Source organism: Fundulus heteroclitus, chromosome 5 (assembly GCF_011125445.2).
Source record: "Fundulus heteroclitus isolate FHET01 chromosome 5, MU-UCD_Fhet_4.1, whole genome shotgun sequence".
Classification (NCBI taxonomy): Eukaryota; Metazoa; Chordata; class Actinopteri; order Cyprinodontiformes; family Fundulidae; genus Fundulus; species Fundulus heteroclitus.
Genome location: NC_046365.1, coordinates 4,307,694 through 4,333,719, shown reverse-complemented (window position 1 = coordinate 4,333,719; position 26,026 = coordinate 4,307,694). Strand labels below are relative to the sequence as shown.

Sequence of the window (26,026 nt, the reverse complement as noted above, 5' to 3'; positions counted from 1 at the left end):
GAGCATCTTCAAACACAAGCTGAAGGTCTCTAACCTCCAACAGCTCCATGATGTCATCATGGAGGAGAGGAAGAGGATGTAAATACGGGTCACCTATGGGTGTACTCACTTTTACTACCAGAGGTGCGGACACTAATGGCCGTTGAGTTCCTTTGAGGTGACAGCAAACGGATTTTGTTATACACACTGTAGACTGACTACTTTACATCGTGTCAGATCTTCAACATTGTCCAATGACAGAAAATCAAATTAAATATTTACAAAAAAAGTGAGCAGTGAACTAACTTTAGAGATATACTGGATGGTTTTCACCATCATCACATCTATTAGATAGTTATTCTGTCTGATTTCAGAAGAGTCTCTCAAAACGTGCTCGTTCACTGGCAACTACCAACTATGAACCACAGTGTTCATTTATTTATCGCCACGCTCCTGCAACTTTTAATTAGCGGTGTCTGACAACATAAGTTGCAATAGTCATCACAATGGCAACGGCCTGCTTAGATGCACTATTGGGTAGAATAGAACACCTTAAGTGGCACGTATGCAGAAGCTGCATGTCAATAGGGCCCTATGACAACTGAAAAGAAAGAAAAGAGCCAGAAATATGCGAGGTAATCAAAATCCATATGATATAATATAATAACATTGTAATTGCAAGCATTTCTGATACCGTGCAACCCTACTTAACATGAGGACACACGCTGCCGGAAAGCATCTCTGTCCCATTGAAGGGTTCCCTCTCAGGTTCTCCACGGTCAGCTTTCGTAAACAAGAGCCTCTGGGAGAACATTTCCCTAAATCACTACCAGCTGACACAAACAGGAAAATCCCATAATGTCAACCAGTTCATGTCAACCGGCTGACAAATCCAAAATGCAAATAAAGAAAAAACAATGGTGGAGGACACCCAGGAGACCGACGAACCAAACCCAGACATGGCTTTATGTCAGCGATACAAGGCATTAGGCATCAGCCAGCCACGGGGATGGGATGAAGTAACAAAGTTGAGGCAAAAATAAATAAATAAAAAATAAACAACAACAAATAACGGACAGGAAGTAAAACCAGCGTGTTAAAGAAGAGGTGTGTGTGAAACCTGGCGCCACTAGAGGAGAATTAGCGACGTGTTTGTGAGCGGAATCTGCGCCTTGCAGCAGCCGTTACGTTTCAGGGCTAGCTTGTCGCCGCTAGCTGCAACAACATCTCACCGACTCTCAAAAAAAAAAAAAAAAAAAAAAAAAAACACAACAACAACACAAACTAACAGCAGCGACTCTTGTTCGCGTTTTAATGTCAGCGGCTGCTGCTGGCATTATGTTTCAGATAAATGCCATTTGGTTGTGAACAGCGAAGCCATCAGTCCGTTGAACAATGGGGTGGACAGCTAGCAGACTGACCTGACAAACACATCAAACAAAGTCAGCCTGCTCGCTAGCTCAGCCCGCTAACCTAGCCCCGCTAAATCGGAAATCCGTCTCGTAAACGATCGCCTTTTAAAATCCTCCATCGTGCGATCGCACAACAGCAGCGTCAATGTCACACGGGAGATGTTTCCAGTGCACCGAGGAGCTTTGGGGGGGTTTCTCGGGGTGCTGTTTGACAGAGAGGCCCTAGACTAACTGCAATTTTGGAAGCCAGAAAGGGCTCCGGTATTCATAGCAACCCGAGACAGAGCCACGTCAAAACGCGAGTGTCAGCTACAACAAGCCGCGTCCGCCGATTGTCACCGCACTGAAAGGCACGGAGAGAAAGGCAAGCCGGTGGGAAAAGACGTTCTATTTAGCTAGCCGCCGTGCTAAGCTCGCTTCCATCAAGCTTTGGTGGCCAACGATGCTAACAACCTCCAGCTCGTTCAGTCGGCATAATGCAAACAAAATGGTTCTTACTCACATTCATTTAAAACCTCCACCAGCTCGGCGCAGTTTTCACACATCGTTCATGAAGAGGACAGCTGGATGTGCCTGCTCAAACCATTGCGCTGAAAAAACTGTTGTTGGATAGTAGTTGGTTGTTTTGGGAGATAGAAGAAGAAGAAGAAAAAAAAAAGAAGGCCCAGAGCAGGGAGTGATTGGTGAAGGTTACTCCGCGCAATGGGACCGAGACAGCGGGGCGGAGGACGTGCTTTGCATCCGAGCGAAGGTGGCGAACACCGGGGAGTTAGAGAGGCACTGGCAGGTAGAAACCGACACGGTCACCAATCTCAGCGTTAGTTGAGAGAAGACTCTTCAGCCATGTTGAAAAAGGAGGGGAGGGGGGTCGATACAGCATGTAGGCAGTTCGGGTGTTTCCGTGCCAGGCTCTTCGGTTCGTTTTGGTTCGGCGGTCTCGCGATACTTTACCTAACGGAACTCCTCGTTGTCAGGTGTTCTCAAGGACATGAACGAATTCAAACTCACTTTAGATCGTTTGCCTCCTGGAAAACAATATAACTTTTTTATTTTATTTTTTACTCCTTTATTGTAAAACAATAAAACCAAAATAAAATATATACCATCTAAAAAAACAAGCCCAGCTTTCATACGCACGCGTTCCCAGTGAAATACCAAAAGGCAACTCAAGAGTTCACTTCAGGACCAACAGTAGCACCCCCCCATAATTTCATTTTTACATTAATATTAAGTTTTAAAATTATTCATTTTAAAATTAAATCTGATTTCTTTAAAAAGTGTTTACTTGTGTGCTGTTTGATCACAGCAAACTGAGCTGTATTCGTGAACACTTTTTGGATTTCAGGAAAATTAGGCAACCATAATGAATGAAGCCTAGCTCACCATCTTTAAAGATCTTTTTTGTTCCCCCTTTGTAAACAAATGTACAAAAATATGACACAGCCAGAAAAATGAAACGTGCAAACTTCAAATCACTTTAGTATCGCCTGACAACTATGCACAGGTCCATACACTGCAACCTAGGGCTGTACGATATGGGAAAAATAAGCATATTGATAAAAGTGAAATCATATTGATCGATATCGATAATTATCAACAAATTCAAAACATATATTTTAGGTGCAGCCCTGGCCATTTTATGCTGTTTCTTAGCAACCTATTTTTAGATAAAAACACACAAACACTGCATTCAAACTGAACCCTTTATTCAACCAACTTTTTACCAAAACTGCAAGTTATAAAAAATAAAAAAAAAAGGAAGGCATGCTCTCTGAACTCTTTGAAAGGGGCGGAGCTTGGTTCCTGGATCTGCGTTGTGATTGGTTGGGAGGATGTAAGGACTGTAATATAACATACATGGCTATAATGCAAAAGGAAGGAAAACTGTTATTCTATTGAACTTTTTATTCACCCTTGTTTTCTGTCATCGCTATACGTCTATCAATTGATATATATCGTTATTGAATTATCATCCAGCCCTGCTGCAACCTCTAGTCTGTCTCAACAAATTAAATTAGGAAATGATGTATTACAAAAGTGGTTTAGGTCTTATTTGTCAGACAGAACCATGTCTGTGAAAATAGCTGATTTTGAACAGTCATCCTCTCCCCTACATTATGGGGTTCCTTGGGCTTGTTTCTCTTTATTTGATCACTTTTGGTTCAAACCACGAGATGTCCTTTCATTTTTGTGCTGATCACAGTCAGACACACATGCCACAAGAAGTACTAAAAGTTATTGTGTCTAAAGTGTGGATGGCTTTAAACTTTTAAAATTTTAAATGACAAGAAAACAGAGGTGGCGTTTTGTCCCAGCAGCTTCTGTGAACCATTTCCTGTTGATTTGGGCCCCTTGGCGCCATATTTAAAGCAGACCATTTCTAACGGGTTTTAAAATAGACAGTAACCCTAAACTAGATCGCCAGGTTGGAGCAGCGGTTAAGTCCAGTTTTTATCACTTTAGGCAGCTGGAAAAGATAAAGCTGATTCTTTTAAAACAAGATTTCAAGACAGAAATTCATGCCTTCATTACAACTCAACTCAATTACTGTAGTGCAGTCTGCAGTGGTCTCAGCCAGTGCTCCCTCAAGTGTCTTCAGTTGGTCCAGAATGCTGCTGCTCGTCTTTTAACTGGAGTTGGGAAGAGGGAGCATATCAGCCCATCCTATCTTCAATTTAATTCAATTCAATTTTATTTATATAGCACCAATTCATGAAACATGTCATCTCGAGGCACTTTACAAAGTCAAATTCAATCAGATTATACAGATTGGTCAAAAATTTCCTATATAAGGGAACCAGTTGATTGCATCAAAGTCCCGACAAGCAGCATTCACTCCTGGAGAACCGTAGAGCCACAGGAAGAGTCATCTGCATTGTACATGGCTTTGCTGCAATCCTTCATACTGAGCAAGCATGAAGCGACAGTGGGAAGAAAAACCACCCATTAACGGGAAGGAAAACCTCCAGCAGAACCGGGCTCATCTGGCTCGACCGACTGGGGGTTCCCCCCATTGGGTCCCTGTGCGTTTTACGCAGGAGTTTGGTGAGCTGCTTCCCCAAAACTCTCCTGCTTGTTGCCTCAGGTCAGCTGACCAGCTGCTCCTGGAGGTACAGCGGTCTAAACTTAAGCTCAGGGGAGACAAAGCTTTGTGCCTCTGCTACAACGTTATGGAGCAATTTGTCGTTCCATATTAGAAATGCCCCTTTATTGGCCACTTTTTAAACTTGTCTGAAGACACATTTTTGTTATTTGGCTTGTAACACATGTTGATTGCTTATTACGTTTCGTGATTCTTTTGTAATCTTGTTTTTTCCATTTTAAAAGTTTGTCTGTACAGCACTTTATCACAGCTGCTGTTTTAAAGTGCTTTATAAATGTAGTAGTAGTAGTAAAGGATGCTTCTTGCCCAACGGCTGCTGGAGGTAAACACACCAGCCTCAGACATGAAATACCAGCCTTTCAGCTGACCAACATTTTCAGATGATCTCAGCTGAACTGGATGATTCAGAAATACATTATACTTTGTCACCAGGACTTTGAAGAACAGTCATACAGTTGTTTTGTAAAAATAGCCAACTTTATATTGTACTTGGAAAGGTTTACAAACAGGATGATCTGCACACAGCCTTCAGTTACATCCGGGAACAGAGGTAAAGCTCCAAGCCATGTGAGGACAGAGCAATAAACAAAAATAATCACACTGACAAAAACCAAGGACTAGGCTACCCTTGAGCATCACATTCATCCTATTCAGTGCACAAAGCACGTCTGAAACAAAGCAACATTTACATTAATATGGCAAATGTTTTAACATTATATTTTACATATTAACAAGGAGCAGGAGTTGAGCCAACTGAGGTGAGGGATTAAAACTAACCTTTAATTTTTTAAACTTCAAGCACACGTAAAAAGAACCGTGTTGCCAAACAAAGCTTTAATAACAAATGAACAAAAGATGGCATGTTACACACAAAAAAACCTTGTATAAAATAAGTTTAAGAAAAAAAAAAAAAAAAAAAAAAAGAAAACACACCAAACCTGAAGGCGATTCTCATTTACATATAAACATTGATTTGGTCGACGTCCAACCGAGTGCCAGGGATCCTTCCTAATACCCCAAATTCTCTTTCCAAACAATTTCCAATACGAACACTTGAAAAGAAAATAATAAAGAAGAAGCGTCCTAAGCTGGCTGCTGCAGTTGCTTTAGTCGCACATCTCCTCTGGCAGCTCGTGGGGGTTCAGTATGCCAGGCACAGACATCTGCAGCTTGTGTTTCTCCTCCTGAGCTTGGCGTAGAGCTGCTTCTCTCTCCTCCAGGAAGAGATCTGTCGTGTCCTCACCAGCAAACTCCTTTAGGACCACAAGAGAGAGAGATCAGCGCTGCTCATGCTCCGCTTTCATCGCAGAAGGCTGACAGACAATGCTTCTGCTTCATCCTTTGACGGTTTTAGCACTCGTATAATAAACCTCTGTGTTCTGATTAAGTAGCCGTCCTCCAAATGTTTCCAACTAGATTTTAGTTTGAACTAATCCCTTAAATAAACATGTTATTGCTGTCCATAAATAGTTTTTTTGATAAGCAAACATGTATCTGCTTTTTAAGAGGGTAAAACATCTTTTTGTTTACAAGCGTGAGTAGACGGTGAACAGGTGGAACCGTGTGGACAATCTAAACCGCAAGAATCTGATCTGAAACTGTAAATGGCTGAAAATGAAAATGGCTGCATAGGTGACATTTTAAGCTCTGTTCAGTGTAACATAGTAGCTAAAACCATCTCCCTTCCCACTGTAGCTATGGTGGGTCAAACAATGAGCCGGTACAGAGTTTGGCTCTGGCTTTGAAACCATTAACATTCTATCAACCCGTATGCTAACACTAAGGCCCTGTTCACAGAGACGACATGTATACATGTTGTCGTTAAGGCTGTGTGTCCACATGGATGCTGAGTTTTTCTGAGACCATAAACAATCTCTTTTTTTAAACCGGGTTGCAGAGTGGATACATTCCAGAATGTCGGTTCCACTTTTCCATGTGTACATGTGAGCCGCATCTTTTCGCCTCCCTCTCTATCCTGCATGTGGCCTCACTCACAAATAAAGATGGCGCCGTCCCATTTTGTGGCTTTGTTACGACTGTTAGTAGCGTCGCCGTCCTTTCTAACTCTGTACGGCGTGTCCATTGCCAACCCACACAAAGATCACGCTGAGCGTGCGTAGATATTTGTGTCTGATCCCCCGCTACGGCGCTGTGTCACGGGAAACCGACAGCAAAAACGTGCCTAATCACACATTTCAGATCCATGTTTGTTGAGAAAAATGTTTAAAATCATGCATGTTTTTCTTTCCACTTTAAAATGATATGCTACTTTAAGTAGGTCTATCACCAAACCTGAATAAAAACTTTAAAAAGTTTTTAGTCAGGCCAAAGGTTGGGAATACTTCCGCTGCGTTCCTTGGTCACTGACCTTGATCTGCACAAGGAAGTCTCTTAGGTGCTCCTTGAAGGCTGGGATGTCCTGATTCAGGCTGAACAGACCCGTTACGAACACCTTCACCTGGGCACTGCACAAGATACCGGACCAGAACCAAGTTAGTAACCTTTTATAAGACAGACAAATCAGCATTTCTCTAATGCTACATGTTCCTTCACCTTCATCTGTCATCTGTCATGTGGGCTTAGTCAATAAAAGCAACTCAAACCTACCAGCACCCTACGGCAATATCGACTGCTGTTTAATTGTTAACCAAAAGGATTTTGCAGACGTGAAATGTTTCATCTTTAATACTTTATATCTACGGTCCCAAACAAACTCTTGGGAATTTTAAGATAATGACAGAAGCTGAAAGGTAAAGTGCATCAAAACTGTAACTGCAGGCAACTGTTAAAAATGACAAGATGTAGTGAAGGTGGTTTAGTTATGATGAAAACATCATTTCATTTCCTACTTCCAGTCTAACAGGTCTTATGACATTACACATCTGATTTCTGGGGGTTCTTACTCTTGTAAATGAGGGAAGGCCATCTTGAGCAGGTTGGCGATGTACTCCTGGACATGCAGCTGGTTGTTGGTAGGGTTGGTGGTGCTCAGAGCAACACTGACCTTACCCTCTTCCACCAAGAAAAACATGTAGGCCAAGATGGTGGCATGCATGGTCAGACCTAGGACAGGTAGAAGACGATCATCAGCTTCACATCAGCAATCAACTCTTCACATGAGAAATGGTAGAAGGCAGAAACCTTCTGGGTGTAACGGCGTATCTGAGGGTCGGCCTGATTACCTGCGGTGTGAGACGTGTCAGTGACCACAGAGAAGATGTGCTGCAGGATATCACAGAAGTATGTCTGATAGAAGCTCTGCGCTGCCGACTCCTCTGCCGACACGTTCTGAAGGAGCGTCAGGAGGATCTGCAGGCCTGGATGGAGACGATCAAACGTTTCAACAGTAGCCAGTATTTCCCTTTAGCTCACAGCGCTAAGATAATCAATAAAAAGCCCATAAACACAGAAGGTATGTTGTTTACAGAGGAACAGTTTGATTAATAACCATGAGTTACTTTTAACCCATCGTTGTCTATTACAGGGGTGGTCAAACTGGCGGATGGGGGCATTTATGGCACTTGGACTGATTTGGTGCACCTCCTTACTGCAATTCATATGATATAATAGTGATTTTATTTTTAATTAGTACAAAATGATTACAGACCAATTAAAATCTTCTTGCAGTGGAATCTTAGGTAGAGAGTATTTGTCTTTCAATAACCCATTTATTTTCATGGGAAATTGGATCTGGTCTATCTAGTGACCGTTATACAAATGCAGACTTTGGTGAACCCCAATCTGCCTCCAATTAACTGATTCCTCTTGACTAAATAAAGCAAACGTCTAAAAAATACTGAGAATAGTCTAAATGTTTTTTCTGTTTTTGCCATTCAAGTCCAAAATACTTTATCTGGCAGCTAAAGTTATTCCAAGCTATTTAAGCTGATTCCAGATCAGACCTGTGTCAGCCACATTCCTCATAGTATGCTTGAAGGCCCAGATGATGGAGTCCAGGATGAGTTTGAACTGGGCTGGTGCGATGGCCAGAAAGGCCGGGAAGCACTGGGCGGTGGCAGCTTGGAGCAGGTAGAAGAAATGAGTTCGGTGCTCAGGGAACTCTTCAAAGTCCTGGTAGGACAGGAGAACGCCATAAGAAACTGAGACCAGAACTTTGTCTGACAGAACTGTGCTCAGAGTATTTCACAGAACCGTTACAGACCTTGTTGATCATGTTTAAAGTGCACTCGAAGACGGCATCAAAGATCTTTGGGATCTCGCCAGTGATGTGAACTCCCAACTTGTTGACGATCGTTGCCATGGTGCTGAGGACCTCAGGTTCTCTTGCAGCAGGGACGTTCCTCTGGTAGTCAATGAGCACTGCCTCCAGCAGGGGAGGCACAAAGTTCTCTGCCACCTGGAACACAGACCAACAGTGACATCTTTAGAGGTTCCTCCTGTGATTAAAAACGTATAATGGTACCTATAAAATACCGGATCGATAAGGAGCATCGTTAGAGTAGTAGTATCAATAAATCCCTAACGACACCATCCCTACCAGTCTGTAGGCTGCGTTGTAACGTAGCTGCCAGGTGGCTACCAAGCCCCCAGAATGCACTGCGGTGGGACGTTTGGGGACATTCCCGATTATAATCAGGGCTGGACGACAATTGAATAACAATATATATTGATTGATAGACTTATATTGATGATAGAAAACAAGGGTCAATAAAAAGTTCAATAGAATAACAGTTTTCCTTCCTTTTGCATTAACCATGTATGTTATTAGTCATTACATCCTCCCAACCAATCACAATGCAGACCCAGGAACCAAGCTCCGCCCTTTCAAAGAGTTCAGAGAGCACATGTTCTTTTTTTTTCTATTTTAAAAACTTGCAGTTTTGGTAAAAAGCCGGTTGAATAAACGGTTGAGTTTGAAGTCAGTGTTTGTGTGTTTTTATCTAAAAATAGGTTGCTAAGCAACAGCAAAAAATGCACTTAAAATATGTTTTGAATTTGTTGATAATTACCGATATCAATCAATATGATTTCCATTATATCAATATGCTTCTTTTTCTATATTGTCCAGCCCTAATTATAATCTCAACAAAACCAAAATCCAAGAGACTTGAATATGAAGACTTTCAAGTTATGAGTGTTTCCATTGGGAGCAACAACATTTCTTTTTAGGAATAGAAAAATAGATTGACGTTAGTGATTGTTTAGTATTTAAAGCTTTTTAAATCCATTTAAAAGTCACTTGCCAAAGTCAGAAGCTCAATAGTTGACTGAAGCTAACCAGCCTCTGCTTTAAGAAGGAATTTTCTAAATCCTAAATGAAAAGTACATTTGGCAGGTTTTAATTGTTTTACTTTCTAAAAGCAGTTTTCCTTTTGTTACAGCCTCTGTGTTCTTAGAGGCAAACAACAGTTTGGGTTGAATATGTAGAACAATGCGTATCTTTCTAAACTATGTTGTGACAAAGAAAACAAAGGGCATCCTCACCATCTGGGGGTCATTGGAGCGACTGACCCAGCCTGAAATCAGCTTGAGCGTCTCCCTCTTCACTGTCCTCATACTCCTGATCAAAGGCTGCTTTGTCACCATCTCGCCTACAGATGTAAAGACAAAGGTTTGAATGTCCCTTATCTGACCGAACCAATACCAGAAACCATGAGCCCAAACATGAGTGAAAGCCCGCTGACCATTGGTCTGGACGGCCGAGGAGATGTTTTCACTCAGACATTTGTAGACGTTGAGCATGTCCAGGTAGATGCGACCCAGCTGGACGACAAAAGGATGACCGACAGCTTTACAGGCTCTCACGTTGGTCTTCAAGATGCTGCCGAGCTGCCGCACCGTCTCCGCGTCCTTCAGGATGTCCACGTTCTGCAGCACAGGGTCCAGATGTCAGATTCACACCAGAACACACCCTTAATAAGATGACTCTGCTGCTGTCCTCACCTTGGTGGCTTGCTGGATTATGCTGTCCCAGACCTGATTAGGAAGCAGCATGTACTTCTCTATCAGAAGCTCTTGAACCGCCTGGTCGGTCTGCGCTCCGATCATGTAACCCACGGCCTCATAGAACGTGTGGACCTGCAGACGAAGCAGCGGAGGATTTAGCACTCTACGTTGTAGGTAGACCAGGCTCAGGAAAAGCGCTCTGATCAGGCCGACCTGCTGAGGCTGCAGGTCACAGATGATGGTGTTGATGTTGTTGAGGATCTCGTCGATGAAGGGCATCACCTCGCCCACCTGAACCTGAACAAAATGCCGGCGGCACTTCTGGGCGATCTTGATGAACGTGTCGCAGGCCATGTCCTGCACACCATCGTGGGTCTCTGCAGTGACAGAGATGACGACAAACATCCTTTATATGATAAACCACGCAGACGTAGCCGTGTGAGCTATAAAGCCAGTGAAACATTTAGACGGGTACGAAGCGCCTCGCGTCTCACCGTGCATGAACTCAAAGAGCTTGTTGACGACGGTCTTGAGGAACTTCCAGTGGGCGCGCAGGAAGCGGGGATACTGACCCACGATGTACATGATGTTTGAGGCGATTATAGCCTTGTTATCTTTGCCTCTCTTCTGCTCACACAAGCCAAGCAGGTCCTGCACAAATCACACCAGGTCAACACACCAGCATGTGGTAAACACCACGCCGCCGTCGCTGCTGAATCCGTTTCCCACCTTAATGACAGTAACCAGGAAGCGCTTTTCGTCCTCCTCGTGCATCGCCCCACTTATAGAGCCGATGGCCCAGCAGAGCATGTTCAGGTTCCTCCAGGACCACTCGGTGCCGTTCACCTGGTTGTGCAGCTTCTCCGTCATGATTCGCTCAGTGTCAGCGTAGTCCAGATGTGTCAGGTATACTGCAGGGATGCAGAGACAGGCATCACGTGATGCCGGGACAGGACACAGACAGTTCATCCTAACCACATTTATTTCTGTGAATATATAATATTCAGCATTATTCATGAATTAAGTTAATGTTGACTAAAGTCCAGGAGCCTCAACCACACCTTTAATAACCCAGCAGTCTACTTACACCCAACCTTCATAGTCTGTCACGTTTCAACCCCACTCTCCAATCTCTCTCCCCTCACCTCTCATCCTCCTCTTCATCACCCTTGTCCTTTTATCCTTTTCACTTTTTTTGTAGGTTGCATCTATGAGGATGTCATTACGTTCCCCCAGGAAAGACATTTCCTGAAGACTCCCCCCACGCCGAGTAAACGCTGCTTTACGCTCCTACGTTTTGCAGGGAAACGATACGGACACATCTGCAGCATTTACGCTCTGTGGCGATTCCTCCAAAGTAGCACTATTCTCCTAGGCTCTAGAGGGCAGCACTTTGCTCCTACACCAAGCGTAAAAGTAGAAAACAGTCGTTTCCAACATTTTAAAGCCTCTTACCTTCTCTAAGAGTGACGGCGATTTCTGTCCAGGAATTGTTAATAATTTGTTAGGAATTTTCCTAGGTGCACGGAGCCAAAACGACGTAATCTGGCCACGCAGAAGAGTCGAGCCTAAAGCAGACTTTATCCTCCCAAGCCTTTTAACGAAATCTCCCCAGATGACCCAGTTTCCACTTCCTGTTCATCTGTCCCTTGGACCCCTCCCTTCATTTAACCTTTAACCTGATATCTTTGTGCCGTGTTCTCTGCTAATGAACTGAGCAGCAACAGCAGTCATGAAGAAACACAGCAGCAACAGCTGGCACCAGAAAACAACAATGACACCAGTGCTTTCAGCGTTTAGAGAGCTACACCACTGCTGTCATTAATGGAACCCTGTGAACAATCAGATGCAGAGCAACAGCGCTGGTTTCTGTCGTTGCATAGCCGTATTTTAACGCTTTGTGGAAAACTGAACCCTGTAATGACTCACCTAGAGTTTCCCTCATGTTCTTGTACAAGTTGATGGCATCTGTGTCCTTCATGAACTCTCTGACCACCTCTCCCTGGTCGTTCTCCACCACCAGCACCTCCTCCGGTTTGGCCATGCGGCTCACCATCAGCAGACGCACCTGCAACAGGAGGCCCATCCATGTAAGCATCTCTAACCGCGGCCGGCTCGTTCGTGTGGTGCATCAACCAGCGGACGGATCAGAGCTACAGAAGACGAACTACGGGTGACATTTGGCTTCACCTGGGAGAGTACAGGCAGGTAGAGATGCCTTCGAGGAGGAACATCAGACAGCAGCGGAGTACTGGAGGTGGAGAAGGGACTCTCTCTGTACAGTTCTGCAGCCAAGTGGTTCCAGTACTCCAGGCAGATCTTAAAGATCTCCGTCTCTTCTACTTCTGACACCAACAGCATGTAGTGCAGGGCCTGCAGATCAGAAAGGGGAAAAATTAAATTCAAGTCGATTACTAAGGTGAATCTTTAATCTGTCTGAATCCCGCATGGTCAGGCAGCAAAATAAAGAAACCTTTGAAAGGTGTGTTGGAACTGTTGCAGTAAACGTGTATTTTTCACTTTGGTCTGTCCCTGCGACGGTCACACAGAGTGGAGTGAATATATGCTACAGGGTTTTCATGTCAGAAAACCTGGACTTTTCCAAATAGCTTGCCTGAGTTGTTCTATTTAAGTAAAATCTTATTTGTATAGCACCTTTCACAGATAAAAATACCAAAGAGCTTCACAAAACAAAAGTACATAAAAACATGACATCAAATCAAAGACCTGTAAATACCAATACGTTTTTAGCTTAGTTTTAATATGGTCAACAGAATTCACATGACGTAAAAACAATGGCAGAGGATCCCACAGCCGGGTGTAGCAGCTTGAAAGAAGCGATCCCCACAGGTTTTAAACCTAGAACAGTGGGGCTAACAAAAGATTGTGATCAGCAGACCTCAGAGCTCTGGCAGCTTAAGCGTGTCAGAAAAATACTGTAGGGCCTGACCATGCAGGGCTCTAAAGGTTAAAAACAAGAAGTTTAAACTGGAACCTAAAATTAAGTGGCAGTCAGTGAAGGAGTTATATGAGCTCCTCTGCTAGTCCCTGTTAAAGTCTAGCTGCCGCATTCTGCACAGGTAAATGTGATGCATTGCAGATTTGTTTAACAAGTAAAGAGACCGATACAATAGTTCACCTGATACAAAAGGATGTAAAATAACTTCAAGATCGCATCTAGACACAATGGTTTTGACTTTAGCAATATTCCTAAAATGATAATTGTTTGGAACGATGATCAAGAGACATTGAACTGTCAAAAATCCCCCATGTTTCTCACGTTAGACTGAATGGAGGATCCCAGGAAACTAATGTGTTTTCTAATTTCAGGAATCCTTTCATCAGGTGTGATGATCAATGTCTTAGTTTTGTTACGAGTTCAGCTGTAAGCAGTTTATATTTAACCAATTTTTAATCTTGATCAAGCAATCACAGACTTGACAAATTAAAAACTCAGAAGGTTTAAACCAATAGTATAACTAAATTATCAGTTTAGAAGTGATAAGAGAGGTGATGTAGGTATAATCTGACATAAAGGAGTTATACACAATAGAAACAGATCCTTGGGGCACATCTCTAAGGCAGATCTGATGAGTCAGACATGATCTGATTAATGTAGACCCTAAAGGATCTATATGAAGAATAGGATGTAAACCATTTTAAGAGCAAATCCAACATATTTAAGTCTGTTTCTCAGGATGACATGAGCAACTACAGCAAGAGCAGAGGTATGGTCCAACACAACTAAGACTGAGTAATGTCCTGAGTCAGCTCCCATCAGAGTCACTTGAGACATTCTCCCTGCAGTTTCCGATGAACGCATTTCACGAAAACCAGACTGAAAAGTGTCCGATAAATCAGTTTTCTTCAGCAAATTATTAAGTGGCTGGGCTACAACTTATTCAAGAAGCTTGGACATGAAAAGGGATTCTGGATATTTGTCTATAGCTGCTAGGTAACGAGAAATCAAGACAAGATGTCCTTAAAATAGGATTTACAATTGCTGGTTTGAACAGATTAGGAACCATGAATGATTGAAGCGAGAGATTAAGAACCTTTACAACACAGGGCCCAATAGAATCAAACACAATAACCAATAAACTGGTAGGGAGGACATCAAGAGGGCTTGTAGTCAAATTGCTAAGACCAAGCAGTACAGTTTTATCCTGAAAAATTACAGGATCGAATGCTGACCCAGTATAAGGACCAACACTATATTCCCTAGTAAGGCTCAATTGATGGAGAAATGCTCAATCTCAAATTATCAATCTTATTGGACAGATCTACCAAAAACTGGTTGCAATCAACCTTAGTTTTGACTGGAACAAGAGGAATATTAGGTGCCACAATATAAATATAATACTTTATTGATTGAAACAAAGCTTTAGGATTTCTCTCTTTAGAAGCTATTAGATTGGTAAAATACTCAGACCTGCCATTTTTTAGCATATCACTTAGAGAGAAATGGACTCTGAGATGTAGTCTATAAACTTAGACGCCTTCCACGGGTGTTTTATTTTACGACAATATCTCTAAAGTTTGTTTTAATATTTTCAGTTATCCGTGGACAAACTTTTGCACATCTAATAATGCTTTGCTACTGCATCTAAAATAGATTTACAATGTTTATTAAATGAGTAAAGAAGTGCAGAAACATCCTTTCCGTCAAAACTAAAAGCAAAGAGTGGCGACAAACTTTCAGGGGATTCTTGATTAATGGTCCTTTTTTGCATTGGCATCAGGGATGGCACTAGGTCCAAATTAAATGACAAGTTAAAATATATGCAACTGTGGTTGCTTACATATACTTCTTCAATACGAATATCATTAATATTCAACCCCAGAGAAAGAAAACATATCTAATATGAGTCCCTTTACGTGTGTGGGGCCGGTGTCATGCTGTTTAAAGCCAAAAAAGTCAGGAATATTGATAAAATCAGCAGCTGTGTTACATGACACATCATCAACATGACTAAAATCCCCCAAAATTAAACCTGCTGTAATATAACAATAGATGAACTCATTAAAATCCTTCAGGATTCATCTGGGTCATCTGTAGTTCGAAGGAAGAAAGAGTCTGTGTTGATCAATCTGCATGAGAATCTGTCCACCACCACGCCCCGAGACACCAGGAGTTCCCACAACGGAGCAACCAACCGGGCAGATTTCTTTCAGATCAATATAATCCATACTTTGCTGCCAGGTCTCCGTCACAAACATACGGCCAAGGACTCTTCCACAAAAAGCTCATTCAGGATAAAATATTTGTTTTGGACTGAGCGGGCGTCTAATAAAGCGACATGTATGAAGGAATCTTGGGCCGCCCTGAACTCTGAAGCAGGCTGTAGCGGCACACGGACACAAACAACCAGACTGACTGGCAGGTAATCCAGTTACACCCGACGAAAAAAACGTAAAATCAACAGGAGCAGTAAAACAGGAGGTCAGTGAGCGATGAACACCAGGGACGCCACCAGCGGGCCACAACGCACAAACTGCAGGCGTCAGAGGTACAAGTCGGCCGGATGACAGAAGGTTAACGGGCCGAAGACAGCGGGCGCCACCCACGATGAAGGAGCCAGCCTCTGGTACCTTCTCATTCCAACTTGGAAACCTGCCCTGATCCTCTTTTTCTCTACACAATCAACGCATGGTAGCGAGCTCACAGGTACAGAGCAGTGGAGGAAATATTTTCCTACAGGTGCTCTGACTGTTGCAATGGTTCTTCATTGAGAATTTGATGTTTAATAGCGTAACATAGGCTTGGGCAGCTGAGATAAGTAGCATTAAGGAGCATTACCTAGTGCAGCTCGAAGGGGGAGCCCGACAGGACCCCATCACTGGGTTCTTGAAGAGTCAAGAGTATTTTATTTGTCACCGTGACAAAATTTCTCTTTGGCCACTTCCACTCACATTACACGAAATGAGGGCAAAAACTGACAAACATGCAATGAATGAGGGTTACAGTGGGTTTTTTTTAGCGTTCAGGAGAGTCACAGTAACGAGGTAGCTAACACCAGCTAGCGTTAGCTTACGTTCTCCGGGAAGATTATAAATGTACTGATGCACGTTTCCCTCATTGTAGAATGGTGAGTAAAGAAGTATAGAAGTATAGTTATAGAAGCTGAAATCTGCAGGTGAGAACCCTGGTTCAGTGAAGATTTTTCGATTGATAAATTTGCTGCATAGACTACTGCAGTTTTAACACAGCTTCAGTCCTCCTGAGCAGTCCAAATATAACCCATTTTATTTTTGGAAATCGACGGAACCACAGGAGTGGTCTTCACGACATTATGTAACTCCGGACCCCACAAGGAGCAAAATAAAATGTAAAAACCTATCACAATAAAACTGTAGTCTGAGGGTTTCCAACTAATTACAGGCAGATTTCTCTTTAACAACAACATAGCAGAAGTTGTAGAAATCACATAAATCATTCCCAGAGATTACGCTTTTTATATAAAAAAATCTAATAAAGAGGCAGGAAGGGCATGTCTTGTTCTAGGAATAACAGAACAGGTTGAGCGTTCCTACCTCCATGAGTGTCTCACGCAGGTTGGGTCTTTTCTCGATCAGCTGGCCGTGTTCTTTGAGGAAGGTGCAGAGGAACAGACTGAGGTTCTGAATGAAGTTCTGCTCATCATCTTTCCCGTTGGCGTACGCCGCTTTGATGTTAGTATTCAGTGGCAGCATCTAATCAAACAAAGTCCCCAGTAAACATCTGACAGGGCGGTGGTTTATGGGAAAGCTTCCGTAATGTAACGTATACTTGCACAAACCTGCTTAAGCTGGCACATGGTGAGGGTGAACAGGCTGACAAACTGCTCCTCGTACTGGTTGACGCTCACACCAGCTATCTCCGTCAGACATTTCAGCGTCACGTTACGAAACATCGGCACATTCAAGAACTGAAGGAGAAAGGAGAAAAAGGTCATTCAGAGGTAGAACACGCGATCAACAGAACATCCATCTCCTGTCTGGAACACCTTCACTTAAAGACTGAGGAAGAAATGCATTCTTCATGCCCGTCTTAGGCTGGAAGTATTTGTACACAAATGTGGTCATTATCCAGTCCTGGATAGATCTGCACAACTTCAGATTGTTCCGGGAGGAAACATTGTGATATTGAAGTTGGAGTCCCTCATCATGTCGGCCGTTTTACCTTATAGACCAGGGTACTGATGAGCTTGGTCTCAAAGATGTAGCCTAAAGGAATCCAATTTAGGAAACGCAGAAGAGTTTCCAGTGTGGCGTGGACCAGCGGTGCATTCTGGGAGTTTTCCTTCACAGAAAACAGTGGCGCACATAAGTATGTATTGTGACACGATTTAACAAGGGAACATCCTGAGAAGTCTCCAGACTTAACAAGCTTACCATCACAAACTGGCACAGCTGGAATATTTGGGAAAACTCGTTGCACATGCTGAAAGATGCAGGAAAGGCATTCTTAGTGACAGCAGATTAACATTTTACCACAGCTGACTGATCATTTTACTCTATAGACAGATACGCATCTTCACAGTAGCTGCTCCTTTTATGCTAAATCACTGAAATCTTTAATGTGTGACCAGTGAGACATCACCACACAATCAACACTTTAGTAAATAAGCAAAAACTGATTCACCCCACAATCCAGATAAACTCAACACACGACTTGAAGCAATACATTATGATCCCACCCAGGTCAAAGAGGCTTAATGCAGAAATGAGGACATTTCACATCACCCGTCTATACGGATTAAAAGAGGCACGGTGCAGTATTAGAAAACTGTTAAGCAGCAGCGCCGATCCATCTTTAACATTTTTATATGTTTACAGCAGCACCTACTCCTCACCCTGCTTGTTGCTCTTCATATCCTCAACAGTTACAGTGAACGCTTCAGCAGCATCCACTGAATGGCATACATCACTATGTTGTAAGGAGCAGCAGCTCTCAGACTGATAGAAAGCCAGTCTTTAAACAAAGAGCAGTCCACGGTAAATGAGTTTTTAAAGCAGTAACCTGTCTTTGAGGTGCTTGGCCTTCACTTGTGTCATCTGGCCACTGGAGAAGTCAAAGACCTCTTCACTGAGGAGCTTCAGGATGATCATGTTGTTCTGACACAGGCTCTCGCTGGTCCGACTAGCCCCCACGATGTCACTGATGAAGGTGGGCCAGTGTTTGGGCCATTCTTGTTTCAAGATCTAAGCCGACCACAAAACGAGGCTTAATGTCATCAACATCTTAAGTTATTGTGTCTATTCACAGGTGAAAACCAAGTGGTTACCTGGACGAGGATCATGTTGAGCTTTGAAATATACACCCCCTCTTTCTGCAAAACAGATACCAACATTGTTAAATTATTGCGTGAAAGACAGATCTGCTTTATCAGTAAAAGCCCAAAATGTAACACCGATGACAACTTTACCTCCATGTTTGCAGGATCAGAAGAAGTCTTGATGATTAACCCTACGACATACTTTTTGATTCCTGAAAGTCACATTTTATTAGAAGCTGAATATATGCGGTGCCCAGAAAACACAGATATGACCCACTTTAGAGATCTAGACAAACACCAGAAGGGGCCGATATATCGGACATGAGAACAAGCTATGCTGATGTATCCAAACAGGGTCAGAAGAGAAACTTACCTTCACACTGATTTCTCGGCAGAATCTTCCAGCGTGTTTTGATGACCGTCTCCAGAATTTGCAGCGCATAATACTGGAAGAAAATCAGAGATATTACTTTAAACCCGATCCAGCAGATTAATGACCCAAGTCTTGTTGACAACCATGATCACATGAAGTCCCACCAAAACATTATATATAAATCTAATCAAAATTATCATCTTTATATTGGCTTATTTTATTAGCCAAAATGTGTATCAAGTAAAATCTGTACAAAATTATTTTCCATTATTTACTATGAAATAGATCGTCTTCAGGTACGTTTATCACATGCAAAGAAATTAGGAAATGAACCACTTGCAGTTCAAACTGTACAAAAGAAATCTGTACAAAAGTACAAAAGAACCCGTAGAAAATATAATGATGCCGATAACTGCTAATATAAGGCAATAAAAAGAACAGAAAATCACATCCTGCATGTTAGATTCTTACTCTAGTTTTCATATTTTGAGAGAACTCCAGAATGGTGTCAACCCTCGTCCAGGCATCAGGATGGTCCTTCAGGTTTGTTAGCACTTCTTGAGCCACTCTTTGCTACAAAAAAAAGGAATCATGAAAGAAACTTTACATCCAACGAATATTAAGATTAGATATGAACTAATCTGTCAGCCAGAGGTCAGAATTAAAACAGGTTTCCATTGATATGATAATTTTTCATCAAGTCAAATTTGGAGGAAACAAACAAAAAAAAAATCAGATTGTTGTATTTGTTAAATTAATCCAAATTTTAAGGTCACAATATTTTCAAAACTAGAATTTGGTGTCAGGCAGGACAAACATGATTTATGCAGCTCTAAAATAGATTCTTATTTTGACATCAGGTAGAACACTATGAAGGACAGAAGGAAATAAGGATGGACAAGAAAGGAAGGAAGGATCAATGAAGAAACAAAGGAAAATGCAAGAAATGAACAAAGGGCACAAGGAAAGGAACAGAAACACAAGGTAGGGACAAAGGGGAAAAAGGAAAACTCATAGACACAAGGAGGTAAGAAACAGAAACGACACAAGGAAGTATACAAAATATACGAAAGGAATGAAGGACACACCTAAAAAGCATTGTCACAAGGAAGAAAGGTCATAATTTTTTACTTTCTTCATACTTTTCTAGCCCACTTTCCCACAGTGTAGAACAACCCTGTTATTCCACTCCCACAAAGTTAAGAGAAGACGAAAAAATAGCCCTCACCTGGGTACCGATGTCATGGTACATGGAGTTGACAACACTGTCTAACAGGTTGATGTCCAGTTTCTGGTTGAAGTCCAGCAGCTGTCTGGCTGGATGATCGGCCAACATTGTCATTTCTGCTGGCATAGAGCTTCCTGAAGAGATGAACAACAATTACATTAGACACTTTATTTACTTCAGAAGTTGGTAAAAACATGATCTCAGATTCTCCAAGACGACACCTTACACATATATATTTACAAGTGGGGTTAAGAATGATTAAGCAGAAAGCTTGACTAAACCTCAGCAACTTTTGAAACATGTTGCAACCCAATGAAAGGGAATACATTGAAACGTGAGCAGCAGAAGAAATGTTAAATGTGTCTTAGCAGCAAACTCTTCTGACACCTTTTCGCAGCTAAATGATTAGTGGGGTTAATGGGAAACAACGCCCCCGTCTGGTGGAATAAGACCATTGAACAACATTAGCCAAAACCAAAACTCATAGACGTGTTATATGGAATAAAAAATAAGTTTAACCTGGAAAAGGGTCACCTACATTTGTGCCAAGTTTATTGGGTATTTCTGACTAGCACGGCATGGCCAGAAAAACCTACAAAGTTTTATTCTGAAACTCGCGGATGCTAATCTTAGCCCATGCGAAGTTAACTATTTCACTAAACGACCCTCAGGATTTACTCACCTGGTATGTGCTGTCCACTTGCCGTAAAACTGGGGTTATGTTTCTCAGGTATCTTGTAGCTGGAGACCGGGATGCTAGTCGCCTTAATACGTCGAACAGTATGTAGCGTTATCTCATTGCAAATACTGACGCTACAAAGCAGCTAGCATGTGCTAGCTAAAGGCTAATGTTAGCTTCCGTAGATGGCACAAAGCAATCAACGCAAAGTTAAAAATGGCTTTCCGTAGTATACATCGACTTACTTTAAAGCTACTACTATCGCATGTCCTTTCTTTTTCAGTCACTAGAAAAAAAAGTTGCCTCTTTTCAGCTATTGGTAGCTACATCCGTGTGCTAACAGCTACTGTGCCTGCTAATGGAAAAGTCATTGATGATTTAAGTCTACTGGCTAATAAATCGTTGAGCTAAGCTAACAGCAACAAATTCACGGAGTCACAGTTGGAGCGATATTCCGAGTCATAATCACGAATTTCAAATAGTCTACTTTTATTTCTGATCCTATGTGCACATTGTACGACAGCAGAAATGTTTTAAGTCGTGGAAAAGTGCTCTTCCTCTAAGCTCATGCTTCCAACTGCAGACCGGTTAAAACCGGTTGAGACCGGGCTATTCATTCTCGGTCTTTCGGCCCGCAGCGCGCCGCGTAAAATTTGGATCATGTACCCACCCATTAAGCACGCAATTGGTTCTCACGTGCAGTGACGTCACACGCTGTGATAGGCTAGGTGGGTCGTTCTCTGTCGCTCTTAATTTCTTTATATGGGGCGACATGATCAAGCTCACCAACGACGGCAGGAGATCGACATGTAAACAGTTCAATACATTTGTGTTTTTGTCCACTCTACTATATGTTGCTGTGACGTGTTTTCCATTTTTATATTACAATTTTGTTTTTTTTAATTTCTCTCTTAAATGTTCTTTTAATCACTTTAAACTATATTTTACTGTGAAGCACTCTGACTGTTGCCTGAGAAAGGTGCTATATGAATAAAATTAACTCACTTATATGATCTTAAATCAAAAAGCATAACCATGCTTAAAGTGATGGTTCACACCACACGTGCACCTGCTCTAATCTGCTACTGAGAGAGGATTTTATATTGCTCAAAATTCTTGTAAAGGTTGTAAATCATATTCATTCTGTCATACAACAGCTTTTCTCGTAGGGCTTTAAAGAAGCATACATTCTGAAACGTCATGGACTGTAAATAGCGATGGATGAATAACACAACTGTAGTTTGATTCTTCATCTTTAATCTGCTCTAGTTTAAAATCTGACTACAGTACGTCAACCAGTGTTGGTGTTGTAGTCGAGTCCGAGACTCGAACTCGAGTCCGAGTCATTAGCTAAATTTAGAGACTCGTGACTTGACTTGGACTTGAGCACTGATGACTCAAACTTGGACTCGGACTGCTACATTCAGATCATTCTGACTCGGAAATTGAGAAAAAGACTCGACTTTTTTTTATATCATTAGGCTATAATTTTAATATGTCATTAGAATATTATTTGGTGTATGATTTTAATATCTAGTGCAATGGAATGTTACTGCTTCATGTCATACATCACATGTCACGGCATGTTCCAACAACAAACTTGGATCAATAGTGACTCGACTCGGACTTGACTCGGATGAGTAGTGGACTCGACTCGGACTCGACTCAATTTTTTTTTTAATGACTTGGACTTGACTCGGACTTGAACACTGGAGACATAAACCTGGACTCGGACTCGAGGCATAGTGACTTGACTACAACACTGACGTCAACTCATCAAACGTGGGCTAGATCATTCCATGTTAGCAGAATATTTCAACTCCAGTATGTGATTTGTGAAAGAGAAATATAGGGCCAAATTGTTTTTTTGTTTTTTTTATAAAAAAATCTGGACCATATCAGAACTGTTAAAGACCAGAAACTACATGTAGACTCTTCAAACCTGGATTGTATTACAGTAGCACACTTTATCTATTTTGTGATTTGTCAAACCTTTATATTATTTGTGATTTATTATAAAGCCAAATATTTCCCACTCTGTCTTTTATCTTTTTCAACGTTAAGACTGGTCAAAGTCCTCAAACGTATTATTTGCTAATAATTTGTGTCTTGTCTAGCACGGGCCCCTAACAGTTGCCGTTACCTTCTTTGGCTAATATAGCTTCTTTGAGGGGTGTCTTTTATGCACAGTCCGTTTCAAGTTATGGTTTAGCAGATAACAATACAACACTACACTTCTAGTGTATATAGCTACAGGCTGGGCTTTTACTGCGAGTAGCTGTTTGGGCTCAATTTCATCCTTTAGACTTGAAAACCGACTCAGAGTTTATCAGCTTAGCTGGTTTCGTCTCCTAGATGAAGCCTCTAAATGAACCATTGCTGCTATTACCTTTTTACTTTTCTACCATTAATACTGATTTTCCATTGACAATTTTAGCCCCGCTCTACTCAGCCCTACTCAGCCTTTTGCCTGTTGCATTCCTACGGAAACACTGAACACTGTGTTGTGCACTCTGCCGCTATTAAGCAATATTGTATGACATTAACACTGTAAAGGAAACTGTGAGAATAAAAAAGTAAATAAATCATTGTAAATAAAGATGAAAAAAATAAATAAATACAAAGAATCTTTGTATTAATGTATATGTAAGAATGTCTTAAATATTTCTTTAAGGATGCAATAATCCTCTGGGATGAAGATCAGGATCCCAGATCAGCCTGATCCCTTACCAGAAATACATTCACAAATGGCTACAAGAAGGAAATAAATATTTATTGGTAATATCAGTGCAGTTCAACATGTCTGACCAATACCAATGTGTCATAAAAAGACTGACATCAGATGAACCAGTGTTAATCTCAATATATTGCGCATCCCTAAAAATAACTGTTGAAACAATTGTATATTTTGGAAGCTAATATTGACTGTATTCATATTAAATATTTCAATTATATTTCTGCATAGTTAAAATCTAGTAGGTCACATTTTTCTTGAGCTCTCATTTTGGAAATACTCCAAAACAAAGATGTTTACCTGGAAATGTCTTCCTTGTGCTTCATTTTTATATTGCTCTAACCCCGTGGGACCAAAAAATACACATTTTCTTCTTTTCTACCACAACCATCATAATAGGTTTTAAAGCCAACAAAGCACTAAAAGAAGTCACCACAAGCATCCAGTTATGGCAAACATTCATGCCCCCAGGACGACCTGTCAGACATTTATCAAATTCATCAAATTTAATGTAATGTGAATTGAAATAGGAGAAGATAAATTAATACCTTGATCCTCTGTTCTTTTCTGCTGCCATATGCTCACCAGTTGAAATGGTAAATTTAAATGTGTCAATTGTTGCCATCTCAGATCTGTTTTCTGTAACTTTTTTGACCAGGAGGGTCAAATATGCATCGGTAACCTGCTGAAAAACCTGGCATAATGTTTACTACCGGCTCCGGCCTTAAATGTTTAGCCGTGGATCTGTTCTAGATGAAGCCACTAAAGGAGCTACCTAACATTTTCTCTAACATAGAAAGGACTCCTTGATCAGGGCTTCTGTGTTTTTGTGCACCCTCTGGTTTCTCAGTCCCCCAAAGGTTTCTTCCTCTTAAAGGGGGGTTCTTCTGTCCACTGTCGCCACATACAAGATCAGAATGAGAGATTGCTGCAAAGTCAAGGACTTGATGCACGTGTCTGCTTTCTTTTGAAAACCTTTTACTACCTGGAATTGTGAAGTGAACTTGACTGCCGTGTTTTGGAGCTGAGATCAGATCGAGAAGCAAAGTATGCAGTTGACCTTGAATCTGAGTGACTGGAACAAAGAGATTAAATATAAACTGAATTGAATGTTTTTCTTATCATTACCCTCTCCATTTATTTGGGCTTGGGACCAACACAAGGAGCACAAAGGACTGTGGCCTCCTTGTGGCTGGATTATCAAGTGAGAATGCTATACAGCATTCTCACTTATTAAGTTCCTTCAGGTCTTGATTATTATTCCGTACGTTTTTCGGCATCTAACTACTCCTGCATACTTCAACCGATTTAAACAATTTTTGTATCAAAATGTTCAACTCGTTCACGACATTACTGCTATGTCTTTTGGCAATAATAACTTTTATAATATTTAAAATATTTAACTTTTTGTGAGTTTTTTGCTCTCGTTGAAATTGAATGGAGAATCCTTCAAATTCTTCAAATTTTTCAGCTTTTTGACAGCTTTCTGCTTCAGCCTACTTTCAGCTAGAAACGCCATTCAACTTTTAAAATGTTCAAATAACCTTCAGCTATCTTCAGCTACTTCAGCTTTTTCATATCTTCTACCATTTTCATACAGTACCTCCTTAAAATTTTTTTGCATTTTCATAAAATTCAGAAAAATGAATGCGTTGCTATGGTTGCAAGGGAGTTCACTTAGAGTGGCCACTGTATTTCCAATACATTTTTTTTCTTCCAACAACTTCTTCTCACTCACTCAATTTTCACTCTATGCACATAAATTATACACCAAAACGTAGGAATTTTTGTCTGGATTCTGGAAATGTAACCATCATTGGTGTGGGATTTATAGATTTTTCACAAATCACCAGAGCGGCAAAAAACCCAAACGCTCTCCACTGATTTTCTATGGAGGTGCGGTGAAAAATCACACCTGACATTCCCAAGCGACACATGTTTTCGCATCGTCGTTACTCCTAAACTGTTTGATGTACAGGCATGAGACTTTCACACATTCATTCATGTTCAGACTTTTCTGGCACTCACAAAAAAGGAATTTTGTCGATAACTGTTACGGTTTTGCCGCAGGAACAATTTGTTCGGGAGTAGAGAATGTGCAAAATTCTGAAAACGCTTTGGACCTGCATCCTTCTAAATTATAAACTTTTTTACATCGCCGCCATGCCTACACCGATTTTTGTACAAACATAAATATGAGCACCACAGTCCTCAAAAGCCTGCTGATACTCACGCTGAAAGAATTATTTTGATATCTCTTACTTTTTCAGCTAGAGCAATTTGTCCGGGACCCTTTTTAGAGGAATTTAGCTTTTTTGTCAATATTCCCCTTTATTTCATGATTTTTTGCGCC

General features: G+C 41.4%; 2 protein-coding genes across 2 annotated transcripts in view; both read right to left on the bottom strand.

The window, feature by feature from the left end:
• usp34 (ubiquitin specific peptidase 34) overlaps positions 1 to 2,301 on the bottom strand; it is a gene marked incomplete in the record, with an annotated part of 102,291 nt that extends 99,990 nt beyond the window's left edge. Inside the window, 1 exon segment of the mRNA XM_036136748.1 lies at positions 1,894 to 2,301. Coding sequence (XP_035992641.1) covers positions 1,894 to 1,936 — 43 coding nt within the window.
• A 2,648-nt stretch (positions 2,302 to 4,949) lies between these two features.
• On the bottom strand, positions 4,950 to 21,576 carry xpo1a (exportin 1 (CRM1 homolog, yeast) a). Its single transcript, XM_012869848.3, has 25 exons — positions 20,943 to 21,576; positions 20,261 to 20,394; positions 19,504 to 19,605; positions 19,033 to 19,105; positions 18,810 to 18,871; positions 18,669 to 18,713; positions 18,404 to 18,585; positions 17,776 to 17,824; positions 17,564 to 17,683; positions 17,181 to 17,309; positions 16,936 to 17,094; positions 12,592 to 12,774; positions 12,331 to 12,469; positions 11,131 to 11,312; positions 10,896 to 11,052; positions 10,615 to 10,778; positions 10,399 to 10,533; positions 10,140 to 10,323; positions 9,940 to 10,046; positions 8,657 to 8,851; positions 8,397 to 8,565; positions 7,677 to 7,811; positions 7,398 to 7,557; positions 6,863 to 6,959; positions 4,950 to 5,747 (listed from the first exon to the last, which is right to left on the bottom strand). Exons 2-25 carry the CDS (start codon positions 20,384 to 20,386, stop codon positions 5,601 to 5,603), a joined length of 3,201 nt encoding a protein of 1,066 aa, XP_012725302.2. The 5' UTR covers positions 20,387 to 20,394; positions 20,943 to 21,576; the 3' UTR covers positions 4,950 to 5,600.
• Positions 21,577 to 26,026: the final 4,450 nt, after the last annotated feature.